This window comes from Saccopteryx leptura, chromosome 2, assembly GCF_036850995.1.
Source record: "Saccopteryx leptura isolate mSacLep1 chromosome 2, mSacLep1_pri_phased_curated, whole genome shotgun sequence".
Classification (NCBI taxonomy): Eukaryota; Metazoa; Chordata; class Mammalia; order Chiroptera; family Emballonuridae; genus Saccopteryx; species Saccopteryx leptura.
The window spans coordinates 329,751,390-329,771,339 of NC_089504.1; the positions used below are offsets into that span (position 1 = coordinate 329,751,390).

Consider the following 19,950-nt stretch of genomic DNA (forward strand, 5'->3'; position numbering starts at 1 on the left):
ATTCGGAATGTAAATACCTGATATGCATTATGTATTTTTCCGATGGCTTTAGGCGACCCCACTGGGGTCGCGACCCACAGGTTGAGAACTGCTGGCCTAAAGCCATTCCTGGCTCCCCAGTGCTCTGAGGTCACAAGCCCTCTCTTCACTATGCTGAGCCCTTGAGCCTGGCCTCCCCTCAGTCCCACGGAGCTGCTGGGCTGTCCCAGACAAGCCTTGCGCTCTTCTGCTGCACATCCCTCCTCTACAGCCTCCATGACTTCATCTCCTTATGTTCCCATTCTCCCATCTTTCCAGGCCCCCTCCTCCAGAAAGCCTTCCCTGATTCCCAAGCAGAATCAGCCTCTCTGCTCTGTGCCCTTTCAGCACAGTGGGCAGCGCTCTCCACTGACTTCACCTGGCATCCTGACTACAAGAAGTCAAATCAGCACAGGCCTTTTCCGGAGCATCTGTGGCACTAGCCACCAACTGGCTACTATAGAGCGGGGGTTTCCAAACCTGGAAGATGATCTAAAAGATTTGGGGAGGTTTTGTAACAAGGCACAAGCCCAGGTGTCACCCCCAGGTATCACTAATTCTGATTAGTTCTGAGGTGGGGTCTAGTGATTTTTTTTTTTTTTTTTTTGTATTTTTCTGAAGCTGGAAATGGGGAGAGACAGTCAGACAGACTCCCGCATGCGCCCGACCGGGATCCACCCGGCACGCCCACCAGGGGGTGATGCTCTGCCCACCAGGGGGCGATGCTCTGCCCATCCAGGGCGTCGCTCTGTTGCGACCAGAGCCACCCCAGTGCCTGGGCAGAGGCCAAGGAGCCATCCCCAGCGCCCAGGCCATCCTTGCTCCAATGGAACCTCGGCTGCGTGAGGGGAAGAGAGAGACAGAGAGGAAGGAGAGGGGGAGGGGTGGAGAAGCAGATGGGCGCTTCTCCTGTGTGCCCTGGCCGGGAATCGAACTCGGGACTTCTGCACGCCAGGCCGACGCTCCACCACTGAGCCAACCGGCCAGGGCCGGGGTCTAGTGATCTTGATGACAAAAAGTAGCTTCTGATGAGCAGCAAGGTTTGGAGAGCCCCACAGCGGCTGCGAGAGCCCACGGGAAGGAGGTGAGAGCACTGGAAGGATCCCCAGAGCGGAAGGACCAACCCAGCCTCCCCTTCTCAGCTGTGAGATGCTGATCAGGAAGGGTTTGGGGAAGATGCTGTAATGGGAATGCACAGCCCAGCCTTACAAGGGGAAAGCAGAGCACTGAAACGAGACTGAGCTTGTCCATGGCCTGTTCCCACAGGGCCAGTGGGCATCATGAGGTCAGCAGCCTCCCAGGAGCCCCTGAGCCAGGCTAGTATCCTCCCCCCAAAGCGATCACTGCAACCAGGGTGAGACAGGACAGGCCCTGCCGCAACACCAAGAACTCCCAGGACCCAGGATCTGTTCCACTCTTGGGGTTCTCATCACGCGGAGTCCTGGATTAGTTTCTCATACCTATGACTTGTTTCCCCAAAAGGACTGTGAGATTCCTCCCACTGGGATCTCTCAGCATCAGGGCCCAGCACAGAGCCTGGCTTAGGAAAGGATACGTGGAGACAGGGCTGGAGGGAGCCCAGGAGGGTGGGAGGAACTACAATAGTATTATATCTCTTTTGCTTTTCTATTGGCAAAACCCTTTGCACCCTGCTCAGCAATACAACAGCCCTGGGAGGCTGTGTTTCCAGCCACACCCCTACCCTGTCCTAATCTGTTCTCCAACCTCCAACTATCCTGACCTCGTCCCGCTTGTTCCCCACACATGCTCCGCTCTTCCCTAGCCTGGTCACCTCGTACCCTCCTTCTTGGCCTATCTAAATCAATCAGTTTATTTTTTTACCTTTCTTTATTTGCGAATATTTGTACAATGGCACAGACTGAAAAAATATATACTGTATTTCCCCAGGTATAAGACACTCCCATGTATAAGACGCACCTTAATTTTGGGGCCCAAAATTTGAAAAAAAAAACATATTACATAAAGTTATTGAACTCAAGTTTTATTCCTCATAAAATTCATACAACTCCTCATCACTGTCAAAACTCCCATCCATGAGCTTGTCCTCATCTGTGTCTGATGACAAATCACTGTCCTCAGTTCTATCTATGGCATTGGAAATGCCACAACCACTATATAAGACACAGCTAGTTTTTAGACCCCATTTGGGAAATGGTGCATCTTATACATGGGGAAATACAGTACATCCATCCTTCATGGGCTATCTCAAATGCCACCTCTCCCAGGAAGCCTACTCTGCTTTCTCCAACTAGCTGGAATGGTCCTCATCTCTCAATTAGCACTATATGTGAGCTAGTCTTGAAAGATGGCGCCTCAGTGAGCCATGAGTCCCAGTAGTCTCATCCTTATGTTGTCTCGCTCACTTGATCTGGGCTGATCCTGCAACTAGCTTATAACCAGGAGAATGCAGTGAAAAGGATACTGTGATGCCCAAGGCTGGGTCATAAGAAGGCTTACAGCTTCCACCTGGGTGTCTAGGAAGCAGGGGAAGCCAGCCACCCTGCACAAAGTCTAAACAATCTGAGACCTGCCAGGTTAGCCACAGGGAGCAGCCATGTGGAGAGACGGCACGACCCAGACAAGGAGCAACATATGCATTCAGAAGCCAGCCCTCTTGAACATCCAGCCCAGTAGAGCCTTCAGAGGACCCTCAGCCAAGACCACCTTCTGACTGAAATTGCTAGAGAGATCCCACAGGAGAACCTTTCAAAAGAACCCAGTCAGTCTGCAGAACCATGAGACAGAATAACAAATTATTCTAAGATGCTAAGTTTGGAACTATTTGTTACACAGCAAGAGGTCATTGAGACACACTAATGTTATCCTGACTGGGGTCAGAGAATGAGAAACCAGGCCTGAGTTCCTGCAGAGACTGCTCAGATGGTGTTAGAATAAATGGAGGGAGGAGGACAGGGAGGGAGGGAGGAGGACAAGGAGGGAGGGAGGGAGGAGGACAGGGAGGGAGGGAGGGAGGGAGGAGCTGGCATCTGAAAGCGGCAGGGATACCCCAAGGATGCTCAGTAAATTAGTATTGGGGGGAAGCCAGGACTTCCCAGCTCCTGGCCCAGAGACCAGTGGAATTCTCTGTGTCATCAAACACAGATGAGGACAAGCTAATGGATGGGAGTTTTGACAGTGATGAGGAGTTGTATGAATTCTATGACGAATAAAACTTGAGTTCAATAACTTTATGTAATACGTTTTTGTTTTTTTTCAAATTTCGGTCCCCAAAATTAAGATGCGTCTTATACATGGGAGTGTCTTATACCTGGGGAAATACAGTATATATGTTTTCGATCTATGCCATTGTACAAATATTAGCAAATAAAGAAAGGTAAAAAAAAAAAAAAAAAAAAAAAAAAAAAAAAACCAGAAAAAACACATCCATCTCCCCCCAGGACTGCTGGCTCCTGCCCAGGGGGGAACATCCCTTACAGGGAAATGGCACTCACCGGACAACATCCACTGCCCCTGGTCGGACCTTGGGGTCACTTCCCATGATAGACACACTGGCCGCAAAGGACCCATCGATGCTGAATACCACACACTCCATGCCACGGGGCAGCACCGTGAGGTAGCTCATCGCACAGGTCTGGTCACCCCTGAAAAGTATCACCTGTGGTCAGCCATGTGCCCAGGGTCAGGTGTTAGCCTGAGGCCAGAGGTCAGCCTGCCACTGGAGTCAGAGCTCAGTCTGGGGCCAGGGTCATAGAGAACCTGGTGATGACCTTGTCCACCTCTCTCTCTCCCCACATACAGGGATGAGGCCCAAAAGAGAGCAGCCCAGGAACCCCATCTTCTGGATAGGCTTGGCTAGAAAGGTCATGAAAGTGGGCCACACCACCACGAGCATGTTTCCTGGGTCTTACCTGACGACCATCTTCACGGGGTAGACGCCAACACCCAGGCGTCGGGGCCGCGGCACGCTGTAGGTGATTCGGCCACTGCTGTTGGTGATCTCCGTGTCCAGGTGCACCCAGCGGCCTGAGGACGGCTCTGCCATCACCAGGATGTCCACCTGCAGGCAGCAAGGGGGTCAGGGGACTCACCGAAGGCAAGGGGGTGGGGCACTACAGGCTTGGCTTTAGGAGCTCAGCTCGGGGGCTCTCTCCGGGGTTTGGGGTCCCACCGTCCTCTCTCCCTCCACTGCAGCCACACTGGCCTCTCAGATGCACCAAGTTCATCCCTGGCTCCTTGCTCACCCTCCCTGACCTCGCCAAGCGGGATGAGGCACCTGGTGCACGAGTGGTCAGTCAAAGAGGGATGGCCCAGCCTCTGTACCTTCTCTCCTGTCAGAGCCACCATATCAAGGGGCCCGTACATGAACCGTCCAACCAGGACCTGGGGGCCGTCTTCAGCAGCGATCACATCGTTGGCCCGGTGGTTAGCAGTGACATTCTGGAAGGACAGAAACCAGCTCAGCCTTTGCAAGTGGACCTTGCGTTTTCATTACACTGTCCTTAGGATTGGCTGGAGGGACATGGACCTGCCAACTCACGCCTTCCTATGAACCCCCATTAGAGTTTCTGAAACCTGTTCCCATGGGACCCATGGGAAAAACAGACCCACAGACCCTAATGCTGTCCCCGGGCAGTACTGGGGCTCCTGGAGACGAGCATTCTCTGTGCGCGACTCTCCCTCACGCCCTGGGGAACCACCAGTTCTCACAGCCTGCCATCCTCCACTTCCCTCAGCTGGACACTGCTGGTCACTCCTGTTTCCTCCTTCCACATCACTGCCCACATCCAACAGCCGTTTACCACCCCTCCTTTCTTCGTGGAGGATTTCAAACACACAAGAGCAGAGAGCATAGTGTGACCAAGTCTGTGTGCCTGACACCAGCGTCTCTGCTTACCCACTCACAGCCTCTCTGGTGTCCTTCCCTGCTGCATCCCCACCCAAACCCCACCCTGATGATTCTGGGGCCATCGGATGTCGTGTCACTCTAACATCCCACCCTTCTTTTTTTTTTTTTTTTTTGTATTTTTTTTTCTGAAGCTGGAAACGGGGAGAGACAGTCAGACAGACTCCCGCATGCGCCCCACCGGGATCCACCCGGCACGCCCACCAGGGGCAATGCTCTGCCCACCAGGGGGCGATGCTCTGCCCCTCCGGGGCGTCGCTCTGCCGTGACCAGAGCCACTCTAGCGCCTGGGGCAGAGGCCAAGGAGCCATCCCCAGCACCCGGGCCATCTTTGCTCCAATGGAGCCTTGGCTACGGGAGGGGAAGAGAGAGACAGAGAGGAAGGAGGGGGTTGGGGTGGAGAAGCAAATGGGCGCTTCTCCTATGTGCCCTGGCTGGGAATCGAACCCAGGTCCCCCGCATGCCAGGCCAACGCTGTACCGCTGAGCCAACCGGCCAGGGCCCATCCCACCCTTCTTCACTGCTGGCTCCCATTCATTCCGCAGCTTGAAGGCCTCCATTGCCCCCACCCCGATTCCCTTCCCGGCCTGGCTTCAACACCCAAGCTAGCGACCCTTCCTTGACAAAATTGCCCACATGGTATCTCTCCCCACACCCAAGTCACCTCTTGCCTGTACTCTGCTAATAGCTTCTTAAGAAGCTCTTTATTCAAAAACAGAGCCCATGGCGGAGCCGTCATCTTTATAAAGCACAAATCTGTTAGCACCCAGTGCTGTCCAGATGAAGTTCAGATCCTGAGCTCAGCCTTAAAGCCTTGCCTGACCAACCCGACCAGCCACATTAGTCTTCTTTCCTGCTGCTCCCCTTCCAGACTCGCTGAGCCTTTCAGGCCAAGCTCTGCAATGGCCTCCCACTCTACATGCCACCCCTGGCCTTCTGCCCCCTTATTCCAGCCCCTTCACTATGACCTGACTCAACAGTATCTGCTCCCGGAAACACTGCTGGGACTCCCCAGAGATGGCCTCCACCTCCTCGCAATTCCCATGATACAGTATTTTAATTCAAGTGAACAAACATTTGCAGTCACTTCATCTGCACAGGTCCCTTAGCTGGGCTTTGTGGACACAGAGAGGAACCAGCCAGTAACCCTGCCCTGGAGATACTCTGTCAGGTGTGGGACACAGGCCCCCTCACAGAAACATGGGAGGGGGACACGCTGATTCATGGAAAGAAACACCTGGGAAGATGCTCGACTCCCTAATCATCAGGGAAATACAAATCTAAACCACAACAAGATATCGTTTCGTACCCACTAGGATGACTAGAAGCAAAGAAACAAATAAGAATGCGTTGGTGAGGATGTGAAATCGGAACCCTCATACACTGCTGGGGGGAGTGTAGAATGATGTGGCTGCTTGAGAAAAGTTGAGCAGTTCCTCAAACAGTTGAACTAGAGTTACCATTTGATCCAGCAATTCCACTCCTAGGTGTACGCCCAGGAGAAATGAAAACATGTCCACATAAAAACCTGCACACGAATATTTAGAGCAGCATTATTCATAGTAGATAAAGGTAGAAACAACCCAAATGTCCAAGAACTGATGACTGGATAAACACAAATGTGGTATATCCATATAAAGAACTATTATTCAACCATAAAAAGGAGTGAATTACTGATACATGCTATAACATGGATGAACCTTGAAACCATTATGCTAGGACCCTGGTCGGGAAACCGCGGCTCGCGAACCACATGCGGCTCTTTGGCCCCTTGAGTGTGGCTCTTCCACAAAATACCACGTGCGGGCGCTACCTCGATAAGGAATGTACCTACCCATATATTAATAGTTTAGGTTTAAAAAATTTGGCTCTCAAAAGAAATTTCAATCATTGTACTGTTGATATATGGCTCTGTTGACTAATGAGTTTGCCGACCACTGTCTAGGAGAAAGAAACCAGACACAAAAGACAATATATTGTGCTGTTCAGTCTATGTGAAATGTCCAGAGGGCAAATCTATAGAGACAGAAAGTAAATTATTGATTGCTTAGGGGAGGGGGATGATAGGTAAAGACAAAAGGGTTTCTTTCTGAGGTAATGAAAATGTTCTAAACTTGACTGTAGATGTAAGATTGCATACATCTGTGAATACACTAAAATTGAATTTTATGTGGGTGAATTGTATGATACTTGAGTTGTATCTCAATAAATATGTCCAAAAAAAACCCAATTTATGGAGCACTGACCTCCTTCTACTTTTTAGGACTGTTTGTGGGGGTCTATGTCTGATCTTCCCACCCACTGGAATGGACCCTCAGACCAGTGGCTGTGTCTATAAATTCCTGTTCTCCACTCACTCCCTAGAAGAGGGCCTGGGGTACAAAGGGCACTGATGGTTGTTTCCTGAGTAAACAAATGAATATACATACCAAACTCCTAGTTATGCTTCAATACCCTACAGAGGTGACTCTTCATGGCAGCCCTGATGTCCTGCCCTGAAGTTCTTCTTTCCATCTTCTTTCTAATCTGGGCCTTGCTCTGTCATGGCAAATATCTCAGACCATACCTGGTCAATCAGACTCTGGGTCCCGTGGTCACGGACAGGACTCATTCCAATTCACATCCATGTCCGCAAGGGCCTGGCATATAGCAGTTGCTCCAGAATTGGCATCTCACCAGCCCCAATGTCCTGGACCCCCATTCTTGGGGTTCCTGTGGTGTCAGGCCACCTGGAACCAGCTGTCCCATCTCACAGACACCCCAACCCTGACCCCACCCACTGCAACACCTGGGCCTCATCTGAGCAGGAAGCCCAGCACACGTGAGTACTCAGCTCTGAGGAGCAAACCAAAGGCTTTCTCTGCAGTGTGGATGGTTCAGCCGCGAGGGCAGCCCCACCTCCCCGTGTCCATGTCTCAACCAGGGTGTGCCTCCAACATGCACATACCCGCAGCTTGACCTGGGTCCTCTTCCGAAGCCACTTCTCTCTGGGGTTAGCGGGGCTCAGGGCAGCAGGATCCAAGCCAGCGCTCTCCTTGACATTCACGCTCTCATAGTGCATCACCTGGTAGACACAGGGCAGGCTCGCATGTTAGGCTGTCAACCCCTCTTCCTCTCTGCCAGCGCATCAGGGCCCATCAGCTTGTGGCCAGAAGGCCCTCCCTCAACCCTGCCCACCAGCTTGGGACCTTCAGGAGGCTGCAGGCTCCAGGACTGATGTCCCTGCCCACCTGTCCTGACAGCTGGGGCCAGAGCTCAGTCCCACAAATGCTCTCCGGCCTGGGAGCAGCCTCTACACTTCACACCCGAACTCAATAGCCACGTGCATCTACACCCATTCTCTGCCTTCCCTCTTGTGACAGTAGTTGACCCCCACCGAGGCCCCTCCCACCACTCAGGATCATTGCTCTTGTAGCACTCTCTCTCAGTCCTAAGAGACTAGTTGGTCCCTCCCTACTGGGCCATTCTCTTTTGCATATAAATATGCTGTAATCATGCTCATCTTAAAAAAAAAATACCACTCTCCCTAGGACCCCTAGTGCCTCTCCAATGACCATCACATGTCTCCACTCCCCCTGACTCTATGCTCTGTCTCCCCCGACACACACACCGCTTCAGTCAGCTTTCTGTCCCCATTGCTTCACAGAAGCCATTCTTGCCAAAGCTCCGCCCATGACTTCTATTCTGCCTGACTCAGATCCATCCATCCATCCTCTCCTGGTCTTTCTCGGACCTTGAGGGATGCCTCCTTCTGCAGCTCCTCCTCTCTCCCGTGGAGCTTCAGGACTCATCCTTGAACTTCTCTATCTGTGAAAACTCCCTCAACATCTGGGGTGTCGTGATTTATCATAGGAAATGTATATGTTTTTTGGCCCCACTTATGGCACAGAGCTTCTAAAACTCTTGTAATTTCCTAAGAGATAAGAGCAACAAAAGTGTCTTTTGTTATGTTAGTAAGGTGACTTTGAGGGGCTGGTTGCCAGGGGAACCAACCATTTGAATAGAGGGTTTAAATTTTCGGTTCCAACCCTTAACTTCCAGAGACAGGAGAGGGGCCGGAGAGGGGCCAGAGGTTAGCTCAGTCACCAGTGGCCAAAGACTTAATCAATCATGCCTATGTAATAAAGCCCTCCAAAAATCGGGTTCGCAGAGCTTCTGGCTTGGTAAGCATGTGGGAATTTGGAAAGAGAAGCATCCTTAGAGAATGTATGGAAACTCCAAACCCCTTCCCACATACCTTACCCTCTGCCTTCTCCCATCTGGCTATTGCTGAGTTTTATCTTTTTATAATTAACCAGTGATCCAGTAAGGAAAATGTTTCTCTGGGTTCCGTGAGTCACTTGAGCAAATTCCTCAAACCCTAAGAGGGGGGTATATTGGGACCTCTGATTCTATAGCCAGTCAGTCAGAAGCCCAGGTGACAACCTGGGCTTGGGACTGGCATCTGAAGGGGGACAGGGGTCAGACTTGTGGGGCTGAGCCATCACCCTGTGGGATCTGATCTATTTGCAAGTAGGTAGTGTCAGAATTGAGTTGAATTGTAAGACACCCAGCTGGTGCTGGAGAATTGTTTGGTGTGGGGAAGAAATCACACGTTGAAATTGGTGTGAAAATCAGACCATCATACCTGTCACTGGTTTTAAATGCCACCGAAGCTCTGCTAACTCCACAGTTTTATCTCTAGGCCTGACATCATCCCTAAGCTCCAGACTTTCTATTCACCTTCTTTCTCACCATCTAACAGACACCTCACCTTTCCCAGGTCCGAATCAAAGACTCGGTTTCCCCAGCCCAGCCCCGCTCTGCCCTAACCCTAAGGAATGGCACTGCTATGAATATTCAAGCAGAACAGACCCACGGCCTCCCCTCTCCCTTACAGCTCAGACGTCAACAAGTCCTGTCACAACGCCTCAAACCCTCACCACAACTCCAGCTCCTCAGCACCTCCACTACCAGCATCCTAGCCCAAGGTGCCATCTTGAAGGGCTGCTCCTACGTTTGCTCATAAAAGGCCTCCCGCTTTCTCCCCCAAACAGCAGCAGGACTTCCTCCGAAGTATGAAAGTCAGTTGACATCTCTCCCTTGGCCAGAACCCTGCAATGGCTTCTGATTGGACCCAACATAACATCAAACTCCTGATTTTGGCCATTGAGGCTGCACGTGACTCAATCCTGCCTCCACCTCTCCACCTACCCCCGCCCCCCACTCTCATTCAGCCACTGGCCTCTCTGCTCACCCTCTCTTTCACAGATGGGACACTGAGATCCCCAGGGGAGAAGACATTTATTATTCTAGTCTCTAAGTTGAAACGTGGGTCCATTCTCCTATGTAGTTTCTATTTCATTTTCTACAAAGGACCAAACCACTAGCTGGAAGGCAGCACTCTTTATGAAACCCATTGTCTGACTGCGTCATCCTCCCACTTGGCTGAGTCCTTCGATGACTTCCCAGTGGCCGATGTGGCTTGCGGGGTAAGCCTCTTCTCCAGACACAGAAGGATAGGACCCCTCCAGAGGGGCCCCGGGGGCAGAGCCCAGGCACGGGGCAGAGTACCTGTCTCAGGATGAAGGCTACCACATCCGTGGACTCCCAGTAGCTGGCGTGGAAGAGGTGGGGCAGCGCCACCGTGGGGAAGGCTGTGAGGACCTCGGGACAGTACAGGGCGTAGTCGATGCGCTTGGCACCCCACCACTTGGACGTGACTGTGGGGCCGAGAGGGAGGTGAGGACAGAGTCGCCTGTCTGGGGCCTTGACCCAAGGGGCAGTGTGGACCCTGTTTCACAGACACAGTGGTGGGCGTCCCACTCAGGGCAGGAACTGGAGGCCAGCGTCCAGCTCAAACTGAGCTCTGGAACAGATGCTGCCTCCTTTCCCACCTCCCGCCACCCCTCCTCTAGGACATGTGCTGCAAACTGGTCCCTAGGATGGGGGCCCGTGGAGGCACCTGCTGTCCCACCCCAGGGCTGCTGGTCAGCGCGGTTCCCAGTGGGCAAACTGCATGTTGGGATCAGAGCTCAGTCTCCGCCTGGAGAGAACATGGTTCAGTCCACAAAGGTCAGGGCCCTGTCTACAGTCGGAGGTCAAGTTCTCTCTGAGGTCAGAGCTCAGTCTCCGCCTGGAGAGAACTGAGTCTCAGTCAGTTCAGTCCACAAAGGTCAGGGCCCTGTCTACAGTCGGAGGTCAAAGTTCTCTCTGAGGTCAGAGGTCAGCCTGGATTTCCATTACCCCGCCCCCCCTGCCCTCAGCAGCTCTGGCAGTGACCAGCAGCCACCCAGAGGAAGGGCCCTCCCTCTGGAACCCAAGGAGGGCCCCAGAAGACCCTCACTCACTGCGGGAGGCGCCAGCAGGGCCCAGGCTGTCTGAGGACTCCGAGCTCTCGCTGCGGGAGCTGCCCTGGCTCATCCTCCGGCCCAGGCGCTGGGACCTCAGGGCCTGAGGGGGCGAGGCAGGCGTGTCCGTAACCAGCAGGCCTCCCCAGGAGCTGCCGTCCAGGAAGAGAGAGCTATGGGTGTGCAGGGCATCAGCTGGGGGAGGAATTTCATGGTCAGGGCCAAGTAGCGTGGCTCAAATACAGACACCCATGCTGTGCCAGCCAGCCCCATGGGGGCTCAGAGGTGACCCACCCGGGCCCTGCTCATCACCTGCCCCACAGGCAACCTGTATCTCTCACCACTTTGAGCCTGGCTGGGAGCCCTTCACCACAGCACAGCCCTGGATCTCACATCCTCTAAGGCACAAGTCAGGGTCCCAATCATCACTCCTACCCCTAATACAGCCGTCAAGGGTCCCTCTGGGAGAGGGCCTCAAAGTACCAGTGGAGGTCACAGGATAAGCCATAACCATGTGAAAAGTATCATATGTCCCTCCTGAGCTACAAAGGACTGCAGCTGAGCCCAGAAGCGGACGGGGACTCCAGCCTGGGAGCTAGGGTACTGTTCAGGGGCAGGGAATACCTTGTCCAAAGAGGGACACACTTTAGGATGAGGGAGAGAGGTTTTTAGAACCTCTTCTCTCTATGGAAGCTCCTAACAAAGTAGAACTTTGAAAATTAAGTTTTCATCGAAATGGGGAGGGGGGCTGTTTTTCAATACAGGATGAGCCACACACACAGCACTACGCCCCGACAACCTGGCACAAACCTCTGACCAGCTGGGCACGGAGCCCAGGCTCTCAGCTCCGAGTCCCTGATCATCCGGTACAGGCCTCCCCTTGACCTCACCCGGTTTATGCCCAGCTCACCCCTCTTGAGCCCTGGAGGCCACTGGCACTCCTCCAAACCCACCTGCCTTTGCTTCTGCTGTTTCCTCCACCTAGAGGATCCCCCCAACTCCGATCCTCCAGCTCTTCTCCATCTGTCCAAATGCATTGGTTGAAAGCCCCCTCTTCCATGAAGCCTACCAGGATGAGACATTTCCTGCTCTGCCCCTCTAGAGTCTAAGCTGGACCCTGGGCAAGAGCACTTAGCCAGACCCCTGGACTTTCAATCAGGTTTGACAGCTTGAGTATTATGCTGTCCCCAGACTCTGGAGCTTATCAGGGGACATAGTGTGGGCCTCTGAGCCCTCAGATGACTTCTACAGAGCAGGTACTCACAGGGGTCGAGTGCCTGGAGAGCAGGTGAGTCAGCTGTTTGCCTATTCTATCTCCCGAGAGCACACAGCCCCTGCTCAGTTGGGTCCAGGCACTCCACCCGCTGACAGCTTGGAGAGACTGGACCAGAGACGGTAGACCCAGCCTGCCGCCTCAGCATATTTTCTCACCCCCCGAGAGCCTACCGAGAAGGAGGGACTGTCCGTCGCCCAGCGGGAACCTCTGGTAGCGGGGCACGCTGACAGGCGGCACCAGGTGGAACTTGGGCTCCAGCAGCGGCTCAAGCCGGGAGGCAGAGGGGTCCGCGCAATGGAAGAAGCTGTAGACCTGGCTGCAGGCAGGACGCACCTGGAATCCTGGGAGAATGCATAGCGGAAGCACCTTGTTAGTCCCTCGGCCTTAGAAGGCTTCCTTGAGTGCAGCTGAGTAGCCTACTCCTCTGCTCAAGAATGCCATGGCTCCCCGCTACCAACAGGATCAAAGCCGTTAGGTTGAGTTTGGCATTCAAAGCCCTGCCCATCTGCCCCACCCAGAAGCACCGACTACAGCACCCAGCAGTGCAGCCATGGTGGCCATCTGTAACTCCCCCATCAGTCTGGCTGTGTTGCTTCATCTAGGCCTTTGCTCAAGCTGCCCCTCCTCCCAGCAGGCCCTTCTCCCACTGTCTCCACTGGTCAAACTCCTTTCAAGTCTTCCAGCTTTCCCTAAGTTGCTATCTGATCTATGAAGCTGCCCTGGGGGTCTTTCAGTAAAGATCAGCTGCCCCTTCCTCCAGCCCCCACTCCCTTTCTAGGCCTGGTGGGAGAGTTCCTGGTTTGCCAGAGCTGGCAGTACACTTCTCTTAAAAACCAGTAGGCGTCTCCACTGAGGCCTCCTCCTCATCCATGAGTCTCCCTGTCCCTCTGTGTCAGGAGACTGGACTGTCCAGTGTCCAGAGAATTCTAGAGTTCCTTGGGGCAGCAGTGGGGTTCTGCCTCCTCTCCCTACTTCACGCTGTGCCCCTCCCTGTTTGTTCTGTACTGTAAGTCGTCAGTAAGCTTCGGTACAAAGGTTTGAGAAGCCCTGGTGTATTCATCTCCAAGGTGCCTCTACCTCTTGCATCTTCAGAATCATTGCCTAAGCCACCTGCTGGCACAAGTCGCCTTGGTGTATATGTTAGACTGCAGCTTGCGAGACACATGCGGCTCTTTGGCCCCTTGAGTGTGGCACTTCCACAAAATACCACATGCAGGCGCTACCTATATAGTTTAAGTTTAAAAAATCTGGCTCTCAAAAGAAATGTTAATCATTGTACTGTTGCTGTTTGGCTCTGTTGACTAGTGAGTTTGCCGACCACTGTGTTAGAGGAATGGAGGACGGCCTGCAAGGCTGTGGGTATGGCAGGAGCAAAGGCACTGAGGTGGGCCTGGCTGTGTGCTGGAGTCACTAACAGGAATGGAGGACGGCCTGCAAGGCTGTGGGCACCGCAGGAGCAAAGGCACTGAGGTGGGCCCGGCTGTGTGCTGGAGTCACTAATAGGAATGGAGGACGGCCTGCAAGGCTGTGGGTACCACAGGAGCAAAGGCACTGAGGTGGGCCCGGCTGTGTGCTGCAGTCACTAATAGGAATGGAGGACGGCCTGCAAGGCTGTGGGCACCGCAGGAGCAAAGGCACTGAGGTGGGCCCGGCTGTGTGCTGGAGTCACTAATAGGAATGGAGGACGGCCTGCAAGGCTGTGGGCACCGCAGGAGCAAAGGCACTGAGGTGGGCCTGGCTGTGTGCTGCAGTCACTAATAGGAATGGAGGACGGCCTGCAAGGCTGTGGGTACCACAGGAGCAAAGGCACTGAGGTGGGCCCGGCTGTGTGCTGCAGTCACTAATAGGAATGGAGGACGGCCTGCAAGGCTGTGGGCACCGCAGGAGCAAAGGCACTGAGGTGGGCCCGGCTGTGTGCTGGAGTCACTAATAGGAATGGAGGACGTCCTGCAAGGCTGTGGGCACCGCAGGAGCAAAGGCACTGAGGTGGGCCTGGCTGTGTGCTGTAGTCACTAACAGGGACCTGGCTGCAGTGGGTCTGCCTGGCCACTGGGGAAGGAGGGGCAGGTGCAACAGGATAAACATTCATGGTTTCTCTTCCCACAGAGCATGACCGCTGAAGAACAGGGCCACATATCGGCTGGGGATATGTGACAAGGACTGTGAAATCCAGCAGAGGCTGGCTCACCTTTGTTCCAGCTGAGAAAATTACCGCACTCTTCCTCACTCTTCCTCTTGTCCCCTCCCCCTCCTCCTCTTCTCTCACCTCTGTCCACCTACCCAACTCTGTGACTCTCCCACCCCTGCCCCCCAGTCCCTCCCCTCCCCAATTTGAGAGGAGGCACAGTGGCCTAGTGACATAAAAGGCATCTCAGGCCCAGGTGTGCCACACCCACCGTCCAGCCCGGGCAACACCGTCCTCCGCATGGCCAGGACCAGGCCAAGGGGAGAGCCGAAGAGGAAGAAGTCGGACACGTCGAAGTCCAAGCGGCCCAGGCTGACCTCAGGGAGCGGGGGCGCCCCCGCCGCCGGGGGCTCGGCCTCGTCCTGCAGCATGTTCGAGTGGATGCTGCCCGAGGAGGGAAAGACACAGGGAGCAGGTTAGGGAAGGACCGTGGGTGGGAAGCGTCCATTCAGCACGGCGGCCTGAAGTCTGGGTGTGTAGGACGCAGCCCTCCATGTCTGGGGGAGGGCCCAGAACCGGAGTCCACTTGCTGGTCACCACTAACACATCTCAGCATTGGCCATCAAGGCCTGGCCCAAGGGCCCAGAACCGGAGTCCACTTGCTGGTCACCATGAACACATCTCAGCATTGGCCGTCAAGGCCTGGCCCACATTTGGCAAAGGCAGAGGTCATCAGCCAACATTTCCCATAAAGGGCCAGATGGTAAATATTTTAGACTTTGAGGGCCCTATGGCCTCCATCATATCTACGTAACTCTGTCGTAGCATGCAAGCAATCAGAGATGATGCACGAACAAGTGGCCAATAAAACTTAATTTACAAAAGCCGCTGAGAACCTGAGAACACCTGAGCATCCCAGCACTGGCAGGCCGGCCCCGTTGTGCTGGGTTTGTGATGGCCACACTGGGACCTCCTGCACTGTCTCCTGGAAAAGCCCAGCTGGCCCCTATACAGATCAGGTGGGCAACGTCAGACCTGCCCGGACTGGGGCAGTTCGTGTTCCAGGCAACCCGCCCACACAGAAGCAAAGAGCTTGGTCTTCCCTCCCCCTCCAGCCCTACAGATGAAGCCGAGCTGAAAGAGAAAATGACAAGACGCAGAAAGCCGATCATTCGCCTCCCAGGCACCCATTGCCCCAAAGAGTTCAAGGTGATATCTAGCCACAGGCCCGGAGCAAGCTGCCCAGGATGGGGAGGAAAACAGGACTTCCTTGACCTCCCAGCTGGCATTTGACTACAGCTTTGAGTTTAAGACAATCCTGTGGGGTCATGTGATTTATGAATCAATTAACTGAATGCAAATTCAACTCACAATACTCAAGTTGGAAAAAAGAAAGGGAATTTTAGGAATCACAAATGAAACAGTGTGTGAGCAAGGGTCCCGAATCCCACACTCCTCCGCCCCTTACGGTGTGAGCATCTCCCCGTGAGGATGGTGACTCTGGTGTTTAACAATACATATTTTCACGTACAGCGTGGTCCCTAAACACACGCCAACTACTTAATTGCCAAAGAAACAGCCATCTGTCCCTGCACCAGCGGGAAAAGCTGGCTGTGTTGGACCAGCTACTCAAAGCCTCTGACTTCTTGTCACTCTTCAAATTTGGGGCTTTCTTAAAGGATTTTTCAAGGATGAACCAGAAATGTGAAGATTTTTACCTTGCAACCCGGACTTGAAATGTAACTTCTTTTTTAAAGAATTATCTGTCAGAGGGGCTTTAAATAGTCAGAGATTGAAATATACAGAGCCTTTGACCTAATAATTCCTCCCCCCAGGAATTCATGCAAACAAAATAACCCTAATATATACATAAATGTTTATGCACAGAGATGGTCACCAGAGTACAATTTATCATTTTGAAGAATTGGAAAAGCCAAAGGTGTCCAGTGACTGGGATTAAGTCAATATTGTCCATTTACTCCAATAAAATATTATTAAGACTATGTACCAAGTATTTTTAACTATGTGAGGGAAAAGATCACAATATAAGGGTTTTGTTGTGTTTTTTTAAGTAAAACTAATTGTAAAGAATCATGTAAAAGAATATACACTGAAAGGAAATAACACTGACGTGTTAGCAGCGGTTCACTCTTGACGATGAGAAGGTCTATTTCCGAACGCTGAACTGACCTCATGCTACTTATTACTGGGGTAAGAAAGAGGGAGGGAGCGAGGGAGGAAAGAGTTTAGGAGAGAAGGAAGAAGAGGCATCTCTTCCAATTTGGTTCTATGCTCAAAACCTACGTGTGTCCTGAATGAATGTGCAGAGAATTCAGTTTGCCAGTGTCAGCATGTCCCTTCTAGAAAGTCAAAGGGTGGACACTTCCACGGAGGGCCCTGCCTGGCCGACTAGTACAAGTGTGCTGTGTCCTGGGGATTATCTAGGTAACCAGAATGCTGACCCCAGATCTTCAGTAACAGGCTGTGTGGCCCCAGGGAGGTCCCTTACTTCACCTCTATTGCCTCATATGAGAAATAATAAGAGCACACACCTGGAGTAGCTCACAAACCACAATCTATCTGCTCTTTCACGACATTCTTAAAACCATCAGTGAAGTAGACTGAGCAGCATTGACCATCTTGCAGAAGATGAAACTTCGGCTTAATGATGTGAGACTGATTGTCCCCCATCTCTGAAAGTTGGGGTAGAGCAGAGATAGAGTGCAGGGTCCCGGGTCCCAGCCCAGGGTCTTTGGGGAGTGGCTTCTCTATGGGTCGCCATGGAAGGATCTACAACATATACCTGGTCCTAAGCCACCCGTATGATTCTAAGCCGAGGTGCTCTGGACACTTCGCTGGAAGGAAGGGGGCCCAGGGAGCGGTTACCTTGAGAGGAAGGCATGATGCTGGGAGATAGCCTCACAGTCATAGGTAGAGGAATCGCTCTGTTTCCGTGGCAACGGCCTCTTGGGCACCTCATCCTCCAACACACTCGAGACGTCAATGCTGCTTTTGCTGAGCCGCTTGCTGCTGGCCAGACTGCACTCGTCCTCCACCACGACTGGGGCGTCCTTTGGGACCAAGGAGAAGACAGGAGGGCGTGCAGCCACTGGAGACTCTGGGGCCTGACCTCCTCCCCTGGCACAAGTGATCTCTTTCTCCTAGACGTGAGAACAATCCCTCTTCCAAAACAATTATGAAAGCCACAATACAATAATGGTGGGATGTCAGTCACAGGGCTGCCTCCTGCATCCAAAGGGATTGGTGACTCAGTGGGACTCTGAGCAGCTGTCTGGAGACCCAACCCCTCTGGGCTCCCTCTGGGCTCCCTCTGGACCCCCTCTGGGCCCCCTCTGGACCCCCTCTGGGCCCCCTCTGGGCCTCAGTTTCCTCACTTGTGATAGTAATCTCTTGCTACTCTGACAAAATTGTGACACAACACTTGGTAACCTGAATGTCACGGTACAGGTGTCAAGGGTTAACGCCGCCCTCTGAGAGGCCCCGCTCCCAAGGACAGACCCTCTACCATTCCGCCCTCCGGCCCGCACCTGCGTGCTGCTGATGCTCCCCTTCCGGCTGCTGCTGGCTGGGCTGTCGCCTGAGGGCCCCGCACTGTAGCAGATGGCATCAAAGGCCAGGAGGCCCCCCACACAGTCCCCGATGAGACACACCTGGAGAAGGCACAGCTGGAACCACAGACCCGGCCACCGCTGACCCCTCACCCCCACACCCATCCAGAGCTCGTGTCACCTGGAGAACAAGGAGCCTGTCCCAGGGAGGCCTGAGAGAGCCTCAGTAGGGGAGAAGCGTTCATTCTGGGGCCACGATCAGCCTGAGGACAGGCACCAGGCTAGAGTCAGGGGTCGGATTTAGGCAGGTTAAGCCTGAGTATAGGAATCTGCCTGGGGACTGGGGTCAGACTTGGGCCAGGGGTCAGGCCTGAGCCAGGAATCAGCATGGGCTCACAATCGGAACTCAGATATTGGCCTCAATTTTTTTATCTGTAAAATGAGCATAAACCCCCAAAATCTCAAAAGCCTCCTTGGATCTCAGAGACTATGGCTCCTGAACAGCCTGGTCGAGCTCCTTCGGGTAGATCCAAGCCCCTCTCCAGGTAGATCCGAGACAGGGAGCCGGGGCAGGCTGTCCTACCTGCCCACTGAAGCCGATGCCATCAGGAGACTTGAGGAACTCCGCGTAGACCTGGTTGGCTCTCTCGATGACCGTGACAACCGCATCCTGGTACTGGGGGGAGGAGATGGCCAACAGGGGCAGCGCGGCCAGAGGGACGTGGTCCTGGCTGTTGTTGAGACAGCCCTCATCGTGGCTGCAGGGGTTCAGGCTGCAGACAGGGACCAAGGTAAGCCCAGCTGGGGTCAGGCAGAGGGGCTGGTCTGTGGGTTTGGACTGGGCAGAAGAGAGCACATACTGGCCAGGAACTGGGCCCTCTACTCCAGGCTCTTTAAGAGGGCCCAGGCAGGAGCCAGCAAGACAAAGCACAGGCAGTAGGGCGGGAGTGTGGGTGGGAAGCCGGGCCTGCGCTAACTCCCCGGGGCCTACCCTGGGCCAGCCTGTGATAGGGGCCCCGGAGTCTCCTCTGACCGCAGCTCTCTCCTGCTCTATTCTGCATGGCACCAAGGGACATCCCAACTGTGCAAAAACACACACCTGGTGTGAATCCAGGTGGGGTTATCTCATCAGGGCAGACTTCCTAGAGGAGGTGAGGTTTGAACTGGGCCCCCAAACTTTTTACACAGAGGGCCAGTTCACTGTCCCTCAGACCATTGGAGGGCCGCCACATACAGTGCTCCTCTCACTGACCACCAATGAAAGAGGTGGCCCTTCCGGAAGTGTGGTGGGGGCTGGATAAATGGCCTCAGGGGGCTGCATGCAGCCCTACCAGGGCCATAGTTTGGGGACACCTGGTAGGGAAAGTAAAAAGGAGGACAGGAAGTGTGCTTGGGGGCACGTAGCTCTATGCTCGACAGTGTGTCCATCTTTCTGGGACAAGGATCCACAGCCTCAATAGGGTTTATAGGAAGATCTGTGACCAGGAAAGGACAAGGAGAGCACCCCCCTATCGTATCTGCACCACCAGCGGATTGCCCAGCCTGTGCATGGGACCCCTCACTTCTCTGCCTACCCACTGGGTGGCTCAGACTCGTCTGGGCCCAGCTCCTAGCTGCCTGACCCCTTTCCCACCTCACCCCACCAGTCCTGCCCCTGTCCCCTGGGGCACTGGACCCAGCCGGCTAGGAAGGACCACAGGGGAGAGACTGTCCAACCCCAACCCACACCCTGCACTCCCCTCTAAGAT

At 53.7% G+C, this 19,950-nt stretch overlaps 1 protein-coding gene across 3 annotated transcripts in view; it reads right to left on the reverse strand.

Moving 5' to 3' along the window:
- The window catches only part of PITPNM3 (PITPNM family member 3), an 84,077-nt gene that overhangs the window by 7,524 nt on the left and 56,603 nt on the right, over positions 1 to 19,950 (reverse strand). For all 3 annotated transcript variants that reach the window (XR_010748878.1, XM_066363389.1, XM_066363390.1), the window contains exons 7-17: positions 18,786 to 18,975; positions 18,182 to 18,304; positions 17,520 to 17,704; positions 14,905 to 15,077; positions 12,679 to 12,849; positions 11,233 to 11,427; positions 10,457 to 10,605; positions 7,851 to 7,967; positions 4,321 to 4,437; positions 3,909 to 4,057; positions 3,492 to 3,641 (exon numbers count right to left, since the gene is read on the reverse strand). Coding sequence is in view for 2 of the 3 variants with exons in the window: in XM_066363389.1 (XP_066219486.1) it covers positions 3,492 to 3,641; positions 3,909 to 4,057; positions 4,321 to 4,437; positions 7,851 to 7,967; positions 10,457 to 10,605; positions 11,233 to 11,427; positions 12,679 to 12,849; positions 14,905 to 15,077; positions 17,520 to 17,704; positions 18,182 to 18,304; positions 18,786 to 18,975 (1,719 nt within the window). In the remaining variant the exon portion in view is untranslated. The remainder of the gene's footprint in view (positions 1 to 3,491; positions 3,642 to 3,908; positions 4,058 to 4,320; positions 4,438 to 7,850; positions 7,968 to 10,456; positions 10,606 to 11,232; positions 11,428 to 12,678; positions 12,850 to 14,904; positions 15,078 to 17,519; positions 17,705 to 18,181; positions 18,305 to 18,785; positions 18,976 to 19,950) is intronic.